This window comes from Herpailurus yagouaroundi, unplaced genomic scaffold, assembly GCF_014898765.1.
Source record: "Herpailurus yagouaroundi ecotype Mexico unplaced genomic scaffold, PumYag 196, whole genome shotgun sequence".
Lineage (NCBI taxonomy): Eukaryota > Metazoa > Chordata > Mammalia > Carnivora > Felidae > Herpailurus > Herpailurus yagouaroundi.
In genome coordinates this window covers 5,235,120-5,253,834 of record NW_024412427.1, presented here as the reverse complement: position 1 = coordinate 5,253,834, position 18,715 = coordinate 5,235,120, and the positions used below count along the sequence as shown (strand labels likewise).

Below are 18,715 nucleotides of genomic sequence, written 5' to 3'. Positions count from 1 at the left end.
TGTTTGTTGTATTTACATTTTTTATTCAGTTAAAATATATTGTAATTTCTCTCGTGGTTTCTTTTTCACTATGAGGTATTTCTGTGTTGTTTATTTCCAAATAACTTGAAGTTTTCCACATATTCCTGTTACTTATTTCTAATTTAATCTCATTGTTGTTAAAGAATATACTACATAGGGGCGCCTGGGTGGCGCAGTCGGTTAAGCGTCCGACTTCAGCCAGGTCACGATCTCGCGGTCCGTGAGTTCGAGCCCCGCGTCGGGCTCTGGGCGGATGGCTCAGAGCCTGGAGCCTGTTTCCGATTCTGTGTCTCCCTCTCTCTCTGCCCCTCCCCGTTCATGCTCTGTCTCTCTCTGTCCCAAAAATAAATAAACGTTGAAAAAAAAATTAAAAAAAAAAAAACAAAAAAAACTGAGAACAAACTGAGGGCTGATGGGGGGTGGGAGGGAGGGGAGGGTAGGTGATGGGTATTGAGGAGGGCACCTGTTGGGATGAGCACTGGGTGTTGTATGGAAACCAATTTGACAATAAATTTCATATATTAAAAAATATATATTCCCTTTAAAAAAAAAAAAGACTTTATTTTTAAGTAATCTCTACACCAATGGAGGGCTCAAGCTCACAACCCCTAAGATCAAGAGTTGCATGCCAGAAGCCCCTAAACCTTCCCTTCTTTAGGCTACATAATCGTCGTTTCATCCATCATACTTCATATGAAATGAGTCAATGTTCTTTTATTTATTTATTTATTTTTGAGAGAGTGACAGAGACAGAGCATGAGCAGGGGAGGGGCAGAGAGAGGAAGACACAGAATCCAAAGCAGGCTCCAGGCTCTGAGCTGTCAGCACAGAGCCTGACGCAGGACTCGGACGCAGGACTCGAACCGTGAGATCATGACCTGAGCTGAAGTCGGATGCTTAACCGACTGAGCCACCCAGGCGCCCCAAAATAAGTCAATGTTCTTTTACCGTCCTGGTCACTATAATCTGGCTTCTCAACTATGTTTCAGAACACAGAACAAATTATGACAACAACAAAAGTCTGTCAAGGTATGTCAAAACATAGAGAAAAGGATTCAAGGCTCAGATTGCTTTCTTTGGAAGAGGGAGAATTTGGATACGGTCCATTTTAAGTCCTTTTGAAACATGACTCCAGGGTGAGGCTGTTTAAAATCCTGGTTCTACTAAGCAATTTACTAACACTCCCTCTTTAGGCATGTTCAAACCAAATGGAAGGTCTGACTAGTATTAGCCCTTAAGACCCTCTGCAGGGTGACACTGAAAAGTCTAAGAAATGAATTATTCATCCCTATGATCAATTGTGCTATTTATCTTTCACTACTCTGAACTGTGGGTCATTATCTGCTGATCTCTTATTAGTGTTACACGCACCATCCTCGGGATTCAAATCCTCACCTCCCCCTAGTAAAGAGCAGGTAGGACCAACACTTTTGGGAATTTGGTGGCCAGCTAAATCCACCATGCTTTTTATCTTAGTTTATCGTAGGTCACCACCCAAAATAGTACTCCGCACTCAGGTCATGGGGTGTGGACAGAAGGTTCTCTCATAATTACTGCAAGTCTGAGTTAACTTCCTGGTCACAGCTCCAAGTTTTACTCCTATTCACAGTATTACCTATTCCTATTGTGTTCATGCTTATAAACCTTCCTCTACATTGGATTTGTGCCCTCCCCCCCCCGGCAAACCCTCTTACCTGCATCTTATATCAAATAATTATTTATCATACTTTGTACTTCTCTCAGTACCACACAAGGAAGCTGGGATGAATACAAATGAGTATTTCCTTACCATAGGTTTGTCACTGCTCACATCAGCAATGGATCTGTTCCCTTACAAAGAAGTACTTTTAGGAGTGCCTGAGTGGCTCAGTTTTGATTAAACATCCAACTCTTGGTTTTGGTTCAGGTCATGATCTCACGATTTGTGGGTTCAAGCCCCACACCGTGCTCTGTGCTGACAGTGCAGAGCCTGCTTGCAATTCTCTCCCTCTCTCTCTGTCCCTCCCCAACCCATTCACTTTCTCTGTCTCTCTCAAAATAAATAAATAAACTTAAAACACACACACACACACACACACACACACACACACACACACGTACTTCTAGCTGCACTATGCGTCAGTAGTGCTACACGTTTTCAATGATTAGAATTCACATTTTATTCCTCTTGCAAGATGTTTTTCTGCACAATATTGCTTAGTCTTTTTAGGGATTAAAATATATACATAGATTTCTTAGGAAAAAAAGTTTATTTTTTGATTATAGATAAAAGACTATAGCCCCTGATGACTCATTCTTAAATGTTTTATTATAAAAGTCTATTTTTCTTGCAACACTTCTTTAGGCAGTACAGTCAATCTCTAAACCCTTTGTTCTTGGCACACTACTCTTGCTATGTCCTTTCTGGTTAAACAGTAGTATGATTATTTATTACCAAGTTTTGATTAACTTACAAAATCTTTCATCTCGGTTTAATTTACCTTGATAAAATTTTGGACAAGGGAATGAGTAATTTTCAAGAACAGAATGTATTTACATGTCATTTTCCTCCAGAGAAGAGGAAAAAAGAATTTATAGGAATGAGGGTTTTTAAAGAGTGGACATTTTATTTGGTGTTACTTCTTTTTTCTTTTTTTTTTTTAAGTTTATTTATTTTGAGAGAGAGAGTGCACACATGCATGCATGAGCAGGGGAAGGGTGGGGATAGACAGAGAATCCCAAGGAGGCTCCACACTCTCAGCACGGAACATGCAGGGCTTGAACTCACAAACCAAAAGATCATGACCCGAGCTTCAATCAAGAGTCAGATGCTTAACTGACTGAGCCAGCCAGGTGCCCTGCTGTTACTTCTAACACTTTAAAAACATGGTTAAGGGAAAGGACAAACTTTGGTGGTTAATTTTCTCATTCTACTGGACGATTTCCTTGCCACTGACACAATGAATGGCAAACACTTGATGAGTTATCCCATTTAATTCAATACCTTGTGAGGCACATATGATTGCTCCCACTCAAATGATAGAAAAAAGGTGTGAACTTGTCCAAAGTTACACAGCAAAGTGGTAGCTAGTTTCAATTCTATCTACCAGAATCAAAGCCCAAGTTCATTCTAGAACATGGGCCTCCTCTCTGTCTCTATGCACATGCTCAATGCTGGTACCTATGGATTGCTTTGGCACGAAGGGAATTTTCTATTTTTGTGCTCTGCAACCAGTTTAGTCACAGTTTAGTCACCAGCATGGCCTATCACCTGCACCTGAGAGAAGCAGGATCGATTCCTCCTGGAAGTGGCTCCACTTAATTCACTTGCTCCCCTATCACAGCTAACACCAACTTTTAAGTATGAATTCCACCCCGTTGATCAACACTACTAAGTGAAAACTCATCTAACCTAAGCTGAATAGCTGGCTGACACATTAAGGTCTTAATATGAACCAGTAAAATCTCCAGAGAAAGAAACCTGAATTCATGCTGGTATAATTTCGGTAAAGAGTATTTTTACTGAAGGGCGCCTGGCTGGCTCAGTTGGATAAGCATCCGACTTCAGCTCAGGTCATGATCTCACGGTTCGTGGGTTCAAGCCTTGTGTCGGGCTCTGTGCTGACAGCTCGGAACCTGGAGCCTGCTTCAGATTCTGTGTCTCCCTCTCTCTCTCCCCCTCCCCCACTCATGCTCTGTCTCTCAAAAAAAAAACAAAAAAAAACCACAAAGTGCTTTTACTGAATAAAAGCTTACCTTAAAGGATGTTAAATATGCAGAATGTTTTAAGAAATATAAACCTGCCTGTGTATCATAAATGATAATAGTTTTGAAGGCTTGGGGTTCTCTTCACTAATGTGTTCTTTTTAACAGAGGTTTTAATATTCTACTAGATGGATGTGCTATGATTTAAATAGTCCCCTTTGTGATGGACATGCAGGTTCCTTTCCATTTTTGCTTCTATAAACAAAGCAGCAGCAAAAACCTTTGTTCACCCATCTGACACCTGTCTGAGTCTACCAGTAGGATAAATTCCTCACAGAAGGCGCTGCATTCTCCATAGTGTTTGTCTACCAGCTGATGGCGCTACAGAGCCGGGATACAAAGAAATCAGTGTGTGGATAGCGTTTAGTCACTGCTTTCCTGTTAAGAATTGGCAGCAAATGAGTCAATTATTTCCTAAAACAATTTGTTTTGGTTTGGTTTCACAAGGACCTATCCACTGGGAGAGAACAGAGAATAATCCTTGTAACCATATCCCTAGGTCACCCTGTATCTAACTAGTCAGTGCTCTCTAGCAGCAGAGAGCAAAGTGGCTGATCCCACCCAACCTCTTCACATGGTCTCTGTGAAGGGTAGGGGTTCAGATACTCCCAGTTACCAGGCTATCTTCCAATTCTGTAAAAGCAAAATAGCCCATCAGAGGTAACATGTTTCCAAGAGACGGAGGGAGGTCCCCCCCCTCTCACCTCCCTGAACCACACTAGTTGGAGTCTCTGGGTTCCTTTGAATATGGAACCACCTGGAACACAGAAGCACCAACTAAGGAAAAGATCTTGGCAGGGTGGGTCACACAGGGTCATAAACGTTTTTATCAATTCTCCTCCCCTTCAAGAAACCAAATGCCCAATAGCTGATGTTTACTTCCTTCCAATTAGTTTATTACTTTGTCTAGGAGGATATTTCTACACATCATTATGAGTACAAATTTTATAGATTTTAGATTAACCAAACAAATAAAATGATGAATACATAAAAACTATAAAGAATTGATCACAGGGGTGCCCGGGTGGCTCAGTCAGTTAAGCATCTGACTCTTGATTTCAGCTGAGGTCATGATCTCACAGTTCATGAGTCCAAGCCCCAAGTCCACCTCCATGCTGAGTGTGGGGCCTGCCTGGGATTCTCTCTCTCTCCCTCTCTAGCTAACCCTCTCCCCCATTTGTGCTCTCTCTCTCTCTCTCTATCTCTCAAATAAAAAAAAATTTTAATTAAAAAAAATATGTGATCACTTACCTGCTTCTCTTTCTTTTGTATTTTCATTATCATCTATTGAAGGAAGTTACTTATTTCTGTAAAACATAAAAAAGCCAAAGATTATGGTAAAACCCAAAATGAAACATTTTTTTTTTAACGTTTATTTATTTTTGAGACAGGGAGAGACAGCATGAACAGGGGAGGGTCAGAGAGGGAGGGAGACACAGAATCTGAAACAGGCTCCAGGCTCTGAGCTGTCAGCACAGAGCCCGACGCGGGGCTTGAACTCATGGACCGTGAGATCAAGACCTCAGACGAAGTCGGAGGCTCAACCGACTGAGCCACCCAGGTGCCCCCAAAATAAAACATTTAAGGTGATCTCAGGATTAACTGTGACACATGAGGAAAATACAGAAGAGAGTTTCCTTCTACAGAATATTCACAATCTTGTAACAACAGTCAACAGCCAGCCCCCAGAGTATGGTCCTAAGCCTACCTGATTTATTGATTCAGATGGGTGGAGTCAAAAAGACACTATCTTTGTAAACAAAATAAGTTATAAAAGATGCTAGCATATGAAATTACAAAAGAAGCTAAGAGACATAAAATAATGTTATGAGGCATAATGGCATAAAATATACCAAGAGGATTGGAGGAGAGGGGGTAAAAATAAACTATCCTCATTTCTTCTGGAAGGAAATCAATAAATCATATCTACTACTGATAAATCAAAAAATTAAAATATACACAGTAAAAGAGAGAGCTAAAAGAGTTAAAAGCAGTTCTCCTGAAGGACTGAGAGGGAAGCTGGTGTGAGACAGGATAGGTCACTCTTGCATTTCATCACATGCCCCCCATACACTTTGACATTTTAAACCGTGTGCATACATTACTTGACAAAATAAGTTTCATTCCAACATTTAGTATGATTTTAAATGACTGATTCTACTGTACCCAGATTTAAGCCCCCATCTCCACTGAGTGTGCCCATGATGACACTGAACTTTTTCTCATAAGTGACTTTTGAGCACCACAGCAATAAGAGCCCAGCAATTTGGCTCTGGAGGTCAAGAAGTGCATTGGGGCATTGTGGGAACCAGAAAGAACCTGAAGAAACCCGAGATTTGGGGCTGCCTGAATCACTAAAAGGTAGACTGGCCCAAGTCTAAAGCGCTCACCTTCCTCATATACAAACAAGGGAGGGATCCTAGAATCTCAGCTTCCAGTTCTAGCCCGGATGTAGACATCGCCTCATGTTTACTTTGTACTTTGATTTCCTGGACATCTCACAGAGCTAGAGAACACTGCTCCCTGAGGAAACAATTCCAGAGGCACATAATTATCCTTATGTTCATAATTATTTCTTATATCCAGATGAATGTGATGTGTGTGTCTGTCCACTTAGGTTTTTTTCCTCCAAGAGTCAGAGGGGTTTTCTGTAAGAAGAACTATAAAAAGCTCATGAGCATAGCATCTAAGTTGCTAACAAGCTGCAAAGTGGGCAGAATCAGGGGAAAAAGAAAGAGGGCAGAAAGAATTGGCCAAATCAAGAAAAGGGAAGGTCAAGTTAGTAAATGATGATGGAACAAGTATTCACTTCAAGAAAACCGTAAACTCCACAACCCATATCAAAATAACACATTCTTCACAGAGCTAGAACAAACAATCCTAAAATTTGTGTGGAACCAGAAAAGACCCCAAATAGTCAACACAATCTTGAAGAAGAAAACCAAAGCTGGAGGCATCACAATCCCGGACTGGAAGCTGTATTACAAAGCTGCAATCATCAAGACAGTATGATACTGGCACAAGAACACTCAGATCAATGGAACAGAATAGAGAACCCAGAAATGGACCCACAAACGTATGGCCAACTAATCTTTGACAAAGCAGGAAAGAATATCCAATGGAATAAAGACAGTCTCTTCAGCAAGTGGTGCTGGGAAAACTGGACGCGACATGCAGAAGAATGAACCTGGACCACTTTCTTACACCATACACAAAAAAAAAGTCAAAATGGATGGAAGACCTCAATGTAAGACAGGAAGCCATCAAAACCCTAGAGGAGAAGCAGGCAAAAACCTCTTTCACCTCGGCCACAGCAACTTCTTACTCAACATGTCTCCAGAGGCAAGGGAAACAAAAGCAAAAATGAACTACTGGGACTTCATCAAGATAAAAAGCCTCTGCATAGCAAAGGAAACAATCAGCAAAACTAAAAGGCGACCGACAGAATGGGAGAAGATATTTGCAAATGACATATCAAATAAAGGGTTAGTATCCAAAATCTACAAAGAACTTATCAAACTCAACACCCAAAAAAACAAATAATCCAGTGAAGAAATGGGCAAAAGACATGAAGAGACACTTCTCCAAAGAAGACATCCAGATAGCCAACTGACACATGAAAAGATGCTCAACGTCACTCATCATCAGGGAAATACAAATCAAAACCACAATGAGATACCACCTCACACTGTCAGAATGGCTAACATGAACAACTCAGACAACAACAGATGTTGATGACGATGCGGAGAAAGAGGATCTCTTTTGCACTGCTGGTGGGAATGCAAACTGGTGCAGCCATTCTGGAAAACAGTATGGAGGTTCCTCAAAGAATTAAAAATAGAACTACCCTATGACCCAGCAATTGCACTACTAGGTACTACAGGTGTGCTGTTTTGAAGGGGCACATGCACCCCAATGTTTATAGCAGCCCTACTGACAATAGTCAAAGTATGGAAAGAGCCCAAATGTCCTTTGATGGAAGAATGGATAAAGAAGGTGTGGTATACATATAATATGGAGTATTACTCGGCAATCATAAAGAATGAAATCTTGCCATTTGTAATTACGTGGCTGGAACTAGAGGGTATTATGCTAAGCGAAATTAGTCAGAGAAAGACAAATATCATAGGACTTCACTCATATGAGGAATTTAAGATACAAAACAGATGAACATAAGGGAAGGGAAGCAAAAATAATATAATAACAGGGAGGGGGACAAAATATAAGAGACTCTTAAATACAGAGAACAGAGGGTTGCAGAGGGGTTGGGGGGGGATGGGCTAAATGGGTAAGGGGCATTAAGGAATCTACTCCTGAAATCATTGTTGCACTATATGCTAACTAACTTGGGTGTGAATCAAAAGATAAATAAAATAAAATAAAATAATAAAAGAAAAGAAAGGAAAAGAACATCATAAACTCCAGAGAAATAGTGAGCGCTCAAAATTGGGACAGTTAAAATAATTTTACCCCTAATCTTCAACAGAATAATGCCAATTCTAAGTAAATTATGTTAGTACAAGTTTATCTCCTTTATCTGTCAACTTCAAACTATCAGGCCCTAGAAAACCAAACTTCTGAGCCATTACAAGTGGCTACACGTTCTGAAATGAAGAGAGAAGTTGGAAAAACAAATTCCAGCTAGTAAAAAAAAAAAAGGATAGTATCAATAACCGGACACATACTCAAAATTCTACCCAACAAAATTAAGATCATTTAAATAACACAGAAAACCCCACCAATGATGATAAAATTTATTTTTTAATATCTAAAAAGTAAGTATAATGCAGTAGAGCCATCACAAAAAACACAATTTCCGATTAAGTACCATAAACTGGCATGCTTACAGAAGCAAGGCCACAGCACTGCCAGGAACATGGTGGAAAACAGGTCCAACTTATCATTGCTAATGGCACTTGCCTAATTGCTTCAAACTTTCTGAAGAGCACTCAGGCAATGTGCCACTAAGTCTATAAACTGTTGAGTCCTTTTATCTGCCGATTCCACTTTAAGGAATACATCCCAAGAAATAAGCCTGTAGGAAATAAACCTGGGCCATAGAGGAAGCTCAAGGAGGAGGTAGGAAGTGCGAACACATCTATCACAGCGGAGCCTGGGCACTGGAGAGGGCCATAAAGATCACAGGCTCACCACCCCATGGGCCTGCATCATCATAGGACCTGAGAACATCAGAGAAGGCAAATGAGCACAAGCAGGAAAGTCTAGGGAAGTATGGCTTGAATTTGATTACCCAGCAAAGTGAAAGCTTGTAGGAAAAGAGGTGGTAAAACCAAATCTCCCCACTGCCAATTTGTTCACACGCAAGATATTACTAGGGGCACCTTTAGTGATATTCACGCTGCATAGATAACCCCACCCCATCCTATGAAAGAGAGAAAGGATGTGTGTGTGAGATCCAAGCGAGTGGGAATGATGTTACTATAAGAATAACTGCTCTAGTTCACTAAAAGCAAGCTTTGACAAACTTCATGAAATTATTTCTAGCACTCTAATGGATTGCCGCACACCAGGCTGCTGCCACTCCACAAAATGGCAGGCATTGTCAACCACGCAGGGGTCCAATAAGCATTTATTGACTTTCATTTCTCCAAATAGTATCTATCAATTTACAAAGCACTCCCTCAAGTTACCTCTACTTTTTTTACCTTTTATGGCACACGTTTAAAAAATACGAAACTAAGCAGTATTTTCCTAAGGCGAAATTTTATGTTGCAGGAATGGATAACCAGATAGACCCTAACACATGTACTTCTCCACAATACTAGACATGGTTTTACTGCTTCTGTTGCTATGTTGCCATCACTCAAAAGTTGTGACTAGATCCTTTGGGCTCAAATAAAGAACCAAGTAACTTCTAACTTCAGGGTACCACCACTTAATTAGAAAGATAATACAGACATACTGTGAACCACCTAACTGTGTGGGCAAACCAGGAAATTTGTCAACAGGGTCAAAAATAATGTGTATAACTTCTGAATTATATGAAAACTGGCAGGCCTCCTGCCCTCCTGTGTTTCAATGCTTATGTATGAAGGTAGGATTTAATTACCTTCACAAGATAAGCTGCTAATAATGTAAAAAGCAAACAATATAAAAATTCCCATTTCCCTCTTACACTTACCCACCTAACAACGTTTCTATGAAGAAAAACACGGTGCCAGGTTTCAATAGTAACATTTTGAAATTTATTTTTCTTATTTCTCTCTCTCTCTCCAGTTCAGAAATTCTGCAACAGTGCCTGTGCCATTTCCAAGTTCCTCAGTGCTGAGTTACAGACACTTAAAAAAAAATAAAACATCAGGTACATGCTATTCCACTATTCATTCAGAAATTATTTACATTTACTATATATACCTTGAGAATTCTGCCATCCTAACAATCCGCGCTCAGACCAAGGGGTCTATTTCATTTCAAGAGCATGCGTTTTCACAAACACAGACAAGTGCACATATAGCACACTGCTACCACAGTCCTTTATATTCACCAGGACGGCAGAAGGCACACCTGATGGCAGGAAGGACAATGACCTTTGCTGTTCACAGGCTCCCAGCCCCCAAACTATTATCAGGCCCTTTGGGGCAAAGAGTACAAGGGAAGCAACTTTAAAAATCAGATAAGCCTTGGAGCACCTGGGTGGCTCAGTTGGTTAAGCATCCAACTCTTGGTTTCGGCTCAGATCATGATCCTACGGTTTCGTGTGTTCGAGCCTCATGTCACACTCTGCGCCAACAGCACGGAGCCTGCTCGGGATTCTCTGTCTCCCTCGCTGTCTGCCCCTCCCCCACTCGCACTGTTTCTGTCTCTCCAAATAAATAAATAAACTTTAAAAAAATCAGATAAACCTTGAAGTTTCCACAATGAATATGTATTTTTACCATCCAATTATGCCCACCCTCAACCTCGAGAATGGTTCCGAAGAACCACTTTGACAACCACAGGCACAAATAAGGCAATCCCACACTATTACAGCGTGGGGATTTTAGAAAGGACAGGAGAGGAACAGAACATGGGGAATACTCGCTCGAGGAGAGTTAATGAAAAAGGCAGAGAGGTCTTGGGGAATGCCACCTTCCTCACACGCCTGTCGTAACACCTCTTCCCAAGATTCCTTACATTCTGGACCACGGAGGGTCGGGTCCCATGGGCAAGACAGCCCTCCGTTTCTCACTTCCCCACTCTCGCACCCTCCATAAACTGCGCAAATTTATCTGTCTGTCGCTAGGCTTGGAGCAACCTACAGGAGGACAACAGCAGAGTGTGAAAGGCCAAAAAGCAGTGAAAATGCAGGCTCTAATAACAATTAGCCAGGTAAAACCTCTTCCAGTTTGGTTTCATCACCTGTAAAATGGTGACAATACTTACCTCAGAGAATTTCAGGAGAATTCAAAGGGATGAGAATCTCTAGTGTCTGTCACACGGTGAACATTAGCCATGTGGCAGCCACTGATGTTGCTTGTCCTTATGCGCTTCCCTCCAGCATCAGAGGAAGACGGCTCTCTCGACAACTAACTCTTCCATCAATGCTTGGGATCCATCCTCTCCCACTTCTCAGCCACCTCAGACCCTGGGTTACTTTGCAGTTAATCTTTCTTCATTTCGTTCAGGGGTCTCCTCAAATGTTACCTGGTCACTGATGCCCTCCCTAACCACCCCATAGAAAACATACCCCTACTCCTGTCCCCACTCTCTATTCTCCTATCTTACTTTAGTTTTCTTTCTGGCACTTGTTACTACTTGACATTATAGTATGTCTGCTTGATTACAAACATACTACCTGTGAGACATGTGCACGTATGCACACAAGTGTGAGCTCTGTTTCGTTCATGCTGTACCCTGAGTCTGGAACAGCACCAGGCTCACAACAGGTGCTCTTCATGAACATTTTCTGAATGGAAGAATCCTTTCCGCTCCTATCACTAAACCTTTCTCTTTCTACAGTTCTTTTCTCCTCAACAAAGAAACAGGTTCAACCCAATCCTAAAATAGTGACTACACTAACGAATCCCCCACAAACCTGTATTTTCTCTTCTTCCCATATTACTTCCCTACAGTTGCTCTTAGCAATGACTCCCTAGGAGCCAAATCCAATGGACATTTTTAACCTCTATTATAACTTCCTCGCAGCATTTTAAGCCATGAACCATTTCCTCCTCTTAAAATCCTATTCTCACTGGTTTCTTGGAGGGCGTGCTCAGCTGATTTCCCTCCGATTGCAAGCTTCCAAAGCTCAGCTTCTTCCCTAGGCCTCTCCTACTGTAAGTCCTATTTATTAACTGTCAGTGTCCCCAGGATTCAACACTATTACTACCCCCAGGGCTTACTGAGGTCTCTACTCAGTTCCCAGACTTCATCTCTCTACACCATGACCACTGTCCATTTCCAAACCCAAGCCCTCCTGCTGACCTCCAAGCGAACACTGCCAATCTCATGCTGGCCAGTTCCAAATAGGTGTTCCACAGATTGCACAAAAAACCCACAACTCCTTCAAAATCAAACTCTATACTACTTTTACACACATACGCACCTGTTCCTATGTCCCCCACCGTAAGAGGCTAATGTCCCACAATGTGCCACCCATCCCTGGATTCGGTCATCCTTAACTCCTGCCCTTTCCCCTAATTCCTTCAAAATTCCCGAATCCCTTGGTTCTTCTCCAGTCCACTTTATCTTTGTACTTGAAATCATTTCTGTACTTCAAATAGCCTTTTAAGTACCTTTATTCTTCATGCCCCCTACTCTCATTCCATCCCCTCATTGTACCAAGAGTACATTTTCCTAAAACGTAAAGAAAATCAGATCCTATCTCTGTAGTGTCCTCAGGAAAAAAATACAAATTCCTCAAAGCACAGGGCCCTGCATAGGCAAGCTGGCCCTTGGCTTGTCTCCTACCAGCTCTGACATTACTTTCTCCCATTCATCCAAGTATACTGAACACTGGCAGGTTCTGAAACCAGCACTGTTTGCTGAGATCTTTGTTCAGGCTATGCCCTATCTGGAAAATCCTTCCACTGCCCTTCCTCTCCAGTCTCATCCTATAAAACTCAGCTCTGGTGTCATGTTCTCTGGGATGTCTAACCTAACTTCCCTAAACCCTGAAAGCATCTTGTGAAAAGCACTAAATTATAGTAGCCATATCACCATGATATCATCTTTTCCCGTTTTCCCTGTCTGCAGTGCCATCGGCTATTAAGTGCCTAAGTGTCCTCTGGGAAGGAACTCTGTTCTGCCGTATCAAGGTTGATATTTGACTTCTGAATGATTATCTACAGAATGAGTGAGTGAATAAATGGGAAAGCTCAGAAAAGGCTTTGAGCTCCTGTCTTCTTCATCTGAATTGGTGGGCTCCATCTTTTTCCTTTCCTGTTTTCTCTGTTCTCCTAGTCCAACCAAAATTTTCAGTATTCTTCATTCACACTTTTTTCAAAGTAATACAAGTACTTAGCTCAAGAATTCAATAACCTAAAGCTTAACAGAAAAAGTAGCATTCCTGGAGCATCTGACTGGCTCTAGTTGGTAGAACATGTATGTTGGGTGTAGAGATTACTTAAAAATCTAAAAAAAAAAAAAAAAAGTATTCCCCTGACTCCACTCATCCCCATCCCTGATTCACTCTTCCCAGAGGTGATCATCTGATCTTAAGCTATTCCTTCTGCTTTCCATTATATTTCTGTAAAAAATGCTAATACCTCTATTAGATTTTTTTCTTCCAATTTTAAACATTATTCTATTGGCTTCTTCCTGTGAAACAGGAGGTGGCAAATATTTTTATAAAAGGCCAATAATAAATATTTTAGGGTCTCAAGCCACATGATCTCTGTTGCAACAATTCAATTCTGTCATTACAGCACAAAAATAGTCACAGACAATATGCAAATGAATGGGTCTGGCTGTGTTCCAATAAAACTTTATTTATAAAAACAGGTAACCTCCTGTTATGGAAGATGGAAGTGTTACCTTCCCAATATACTTATTATCATCATTATTTATTAAATCAATATTGGACTCACAGCTAACTATATTGTGCTAAAAAACTGTTTTGTGTAATTTTTTCTTCTACAGATAATAAGTACGTCATTTTAAAACCTGCGTTGTTGTCTATGAATCATTAACTTATCTCAAAATGCTCTCTTCAATCAGAGAAAAGCATTTAACTCCTAATCTGGTGATAAAAATCCACTTGGTTGATAAGAATCACCATTAAGGGCAGTAGTAGAAGCAAGCAGCCAGGCACTACCAGAGCTGTATCAAATATCACACTGCAAAGGAAAACCTGACGGTACTTTTTTGTTTATCATTAGACCCTACGCCTTCATGTCAACTGATCCGGATCAGGAATGATCACATCTGTGAACACAGGACTGAAGAAACCAATCTCGTGACAGCAGAGCCCACTCAAGGTTCAGAGCCCTGAAAATTCAAGCTATAACCTTTGGGGGAAGACAAAGGATTTAACAAATGACACACCAATTTCATTCTCAAGAGGCCTCACCAAGTAACACAAGACCTTTCGACTCGTTACACTCTAATGCCTGTTTTGGAGGAACAGGAACACCTGGAGACCAGGGAGTGCAGATATCTAAATTCTGAACACAAGGGTTGTATGATTTGTACAACTGATTCAATCTCCCTGGGTCTCAGTTTCTTCATTTGCAGAACAGGGACAAAAACCACCACTTGGGAGAGGAAATGGAGTTCTATTTTGGACATAAGTTTGAAGGACTGGGGAAGGAATTTAAAGCTCAGGCAATGCAATCCTTTTATCTTAAGACAGGAAACTAAGGGTCAGAGGAGTCTGATGACCCAAAGGCTCACAATTATTCCAAAGTACAAGAATTGGATTTTCTGGGTTCCAATTCAGCTCTCAGCACTACAATGAGCTGCCTTGAGCAAATGAAAGGCAAATGAAAATAGCATAAGTGAGAGGTCGGGATTTGGAGATGTTCTATTTGGGGTACTCAGAGAGTAGGCAGAGGTTAGACAGATATTCCACAGATAAATTACAATAGTCTAGAAAAGGAAAAAAGGAAAGTCCATGAAGGGGAGGGGCGGGGAGGTAAGCAGGCAACAGCATAGGACGACTTTGATCCATCCACAGGGTGAAGAGGAAGCAATTAAAACAGCTTGATCAAACTGTCTTTCAAGAAGACTTGTTAAAGCACATTTTTAGAGAAGATGGATAGACCCTTCAGATAACATTACATACAAGGGCAAAATAGTTCATGAAGTAATTCATATGATAAACATAGATAAAATCTTCAGGGATAGATAACTGCAAGTAATTCTGTTTAAATTCTTTATCTACTTTCATAATGCCTTCTATCTGAATTTTGAATTGTTACGTAAATTTGTTTTGGAGTAATTTATAGTAAGGAATAAAGTCTATCTGATAGCTCTATCCAAGACAGCGGGGGGGGGGGGGGGGGGGGACAAAGTAAACACATTAACAGAATTATAATACAGACAATCCTCAGCAGAGTTTGTACTTTGGGATAAATAATAAAAGAAAATCACATATTTATGATCATCCAGGCTCAGCACTCTTTATTCTACAGGAAACAAAAGAGCCAGCCCAAGTGCAAACCAAGCTATAATCTAAAAACATCCAATCACCTACATTTTCAGAATTCCTAAAACTAAAAAGATGGGCTTTCCCCCTACTTCTACAACTCTGCTGTTTTAAAGCAAAATAAATAAAGTGTCAACATGTTTCCAAAGAGGTTTTTTTCTGTTGTGTAAAGACAAGACAAAAGCCGGTTTCTGAATCTGACACACATTTCCTTTATGTTCCACCTTTAAGGTGAAATCCTGAAACCTAATCTGCACACCCCTCACAAAATGGCCAGCTGCAAACCCAGGAGGAGGCTGTCCCTGATGGAGTCCACAGCCATTAAAGTCCCTAAAAGCTGTTCAACTCTGGCACCTCCTGCACTTCCCTTAGGTCTAAGCATTTAAAAGGAATTGAAAAGGATTTTTTAAGCTATGAATTTTTAAAAGATGAAACCATTCTCCAATCCTCTCCCCCTCTCAACTCCTCCTTCCCCAAAATCTAAAAGAGAGGGCTGGGATAAATGCAGAACCAGGCTGCAAGGGGAGGGGGGAGGGCCACGGAAAGCAAGGTGTTGTGTGAATGAGCCCCGTGTAAAAAGTTCTTGCTAAAGCAAGCACAGACAACCCTGGCCGAATGGTGCGGTGGGCGGCTGGCATCAGGAATCCCTTGACAACAAAATGTTCTGGCTCTCCAAAGCTGGTGGGACCACACTGAGAGCAGAAACTGAAGCAGTAAGCAGAAGAGTCAAGAAACCACCTTAGGCAAGTCGAAGCCAACTGACTGAAATCTGTTAACACCATCTACACCGTGTGTGGTTCACCTAATTACAAATTGGTATAGATGGAGCCATCTATTTCAAAGTAACATATTAGCAAACAACATATTGTTAAAACAACTACAATGACTTCTCACACCTAAATCATGGCTTACCTGGAAGTACAACTCAGTGGCACTGTTTTAGGAGGACTGGTCTGAGAGATGTCAGAATCATACCACAATGAGCAAGAAAGCCGCAGAGAAAGGCCTTAGTTTACTTGGCAAACGGTATCGATTTCCAGATCAAAAGACAACCATTTTGAAATATAAACTTCTTAATACCCAAAATCCTGTGCTGATATTATATTATGTTTGTACTTCCCATTCCAATGCCCCCTTCCATCATCAGCACTAAGAACCAGCTGTAGTGATGTGACTGCAGATTGTTCTACATACAGATGACCAGTTTGGAGGACAGAAAATTTCCAAACTGTCACTCTGGAGTGTATGTGCAGAATGAGATTCCTACCTTCGGTCATCCATGGGTACCCTTTCTTTAAAATGCTAAATTTGCAAATGAAGCCCTTTATCAGTGAGACAGTATGAGCCCAGACTAGTAATAAAATGAAGTAAGTAAAGTCAGGAAACTCATTTGCCTGGATATGAAATCCAAGTATAAGATCTGAAAGGCTCAAGAGAATCCTAAAGGAGTTGGTGACAAAGCTGTAGGTCACAGACCAGTATGATAAAGGCGGCCCTCAAAGAGACGAATACAAAATAATAACCCAGAGGGCCTAGGGACTGCATCAGATTCACCTTTGAGTCCTCAATGCCTAGAACAGGGCCTATGATACAGTGAATACCTGTAAGTACGTGCCTGAATTTATAAATGAAAGGCTAGTTTCACCATACACTATTTTATTCCCTTCACCTTCAAATGACTTAGGGTCAAAAAATACAAGGGAACAATTTTTGCAAGGGAATCCCTCTAGGTTCTCAGCCTTCTGTGCTACATGTTTGTGGTAACTCTCGCCTTGGCCAAAGCCTCATTAGATAAGGGTACTACCAGCCATTCAAAGCATGAAAACAACCTCATATCCTATCAATGTGGAGATCTCAAGCTCTGCACACAAAAGTAGGTAATTCCAAGTCTATTACTGTCATTCACTGTAATTTAATAACAACTGGGCTTTAAACAACTAGCCCCACTTTAAAATTCACCCTAAATTCTATCCATAGTGTATTGCAGAGTTTCTTAGCACCCTTTGCTTTCTGGGAATGTGCCTCCTGTCCAGATTCCCTATATAGCTCCTAGATCCAGGTTCAGCTCCTAACCTGGTGGATTCCTTCTATTCTGTGCCTAGTTACTACTCCTGAACAAACCACAGTACTAAGCTGCTTTCGTTTAGAGGTTTTAAAAGCCACGTGCTGAGTCTGTCCTACCACCAATCCCTGAACCAACCATCTACAGCTATCATTATTCACCCCTATGTGGAGGTTACCATTGTGGGCCTCCCAATCTCAGCCAGGAAAGAAGGATCTGGTGATTCGTCAGCAGCGACAAGAAGAAGGGCGCATCATGACAGAGGTTAAAGCAAAGAGAATGTTTACAGAGGAGAACAGTGGTATTTTATTTACACTGCATCTGAAACACCATAAAAAAACTAAGAAGCTGCTGTTCAAAGAATCAGTAAGAAGAATGGCAACAAGAGGAAGTTGCTCTATCGGCAGCCTCAGCATTAACAATTTGATCCCAAATGAAAAGAAAGGTAGTCTGGCAACAAATACTTCTGCTGAATGAACAGTGACAGATTTTTCAATTTTAAGACATACAACCCTCAAGCAAGTTTTTAAAAATAAGAAAAGGGTGAGTTACCCAGTATTATTTTGTATTTCCTCTATTCTAGACAGGATCTTGTATTTAAGCTTTTACTTTTGGAATTAAACTATACCACATTTTAACTTCTATCAAAGTATATAATATACACTAAAAAAAAAAAAAGTACTGATCTGCACAAACACACCCATGTAACCAGCATCCACATCCAAAAAACATTATTAGCACAACAAAAGGCTCATCCATGCTCTTTTCTGGTCACTACTACTTTTCTCCAAGGGTAACCACTATCTTGACTTCTAACGGTATAGATTCGTTTCCCTGCTTCTGTATCTGATAAAAGTGGAATTACATAGTGCATACTCTTGTATCTGGCTTTGGTGCTAGTTATTAATTTATTGCCTCTCAACTCCAAATTCACCCTTCAGTACCTGCTCTGTGATAACACACAGGGCTCTTGAAATATTTCTCCTTGACAGATAACATGACATTAAGCTTGGCCAGTAGAGGGCACTGGAGGGATGTCATAGGAGGAAGGGAGCTCCTTCAGATTCAAGAGAGCAGTGCTTTTGTTTGTTCTTGCTTCTATACCATGGTCACCAGTGAAAGTATATATAGGGACATCCGGTGACATGCCCAGAGCTTAGACCATTTTCTCAGAGTTGATCTGGAAGCTTCAGTTTGCCAGCATAGGTCCTACCTCTATGTGAGGATAATGAAATCATCCTATGTTTTCTCTTCTTTAGGACAAATATCCCCAGATACTTAATATTATTTAATACCTCGTA

At 40.9% G+C, this 18,715-nt stretch overlaps 1 protein-coding gene across 6 annotated transcripts in view; it reads right to left on the bottom strand.

Annotated features, from left to right (window-relative positions):
• The window catches only part of CHD6 (chromodomain helicase DNA binding protein 6), a 205,829-nt gene that overhangs the window by 144,076 nt on the left and 43,038 nt on the right, over window positions 1–18,715 (bottom strand). For 4 of the 6 annotated variants that reach the window (XM_040447040.1, XM_040447045.1, XM_040447044.1 and 1 more), the window contains exon 2: window positions 5,017–5,072. The exons of 1 other annotated variant lie outside the window; for it this stretch is intronic. In XM_040447040.1, coding sequence (XP_040302974.1) covers window positions 5,017–5,049 — 33 coding nt within the window. In that variant the 5' untranslated portion in view covers window positions 5,050–5,072. Of the gene's footprint in view, window positions 1–5,016; window positions 5,073–9,911; window positions 10,065–18,715 lie in introns of all 6 variants that reach the window. One more of the 6 variants, XM_040447041.1, reaches the window with a different exon arrangement.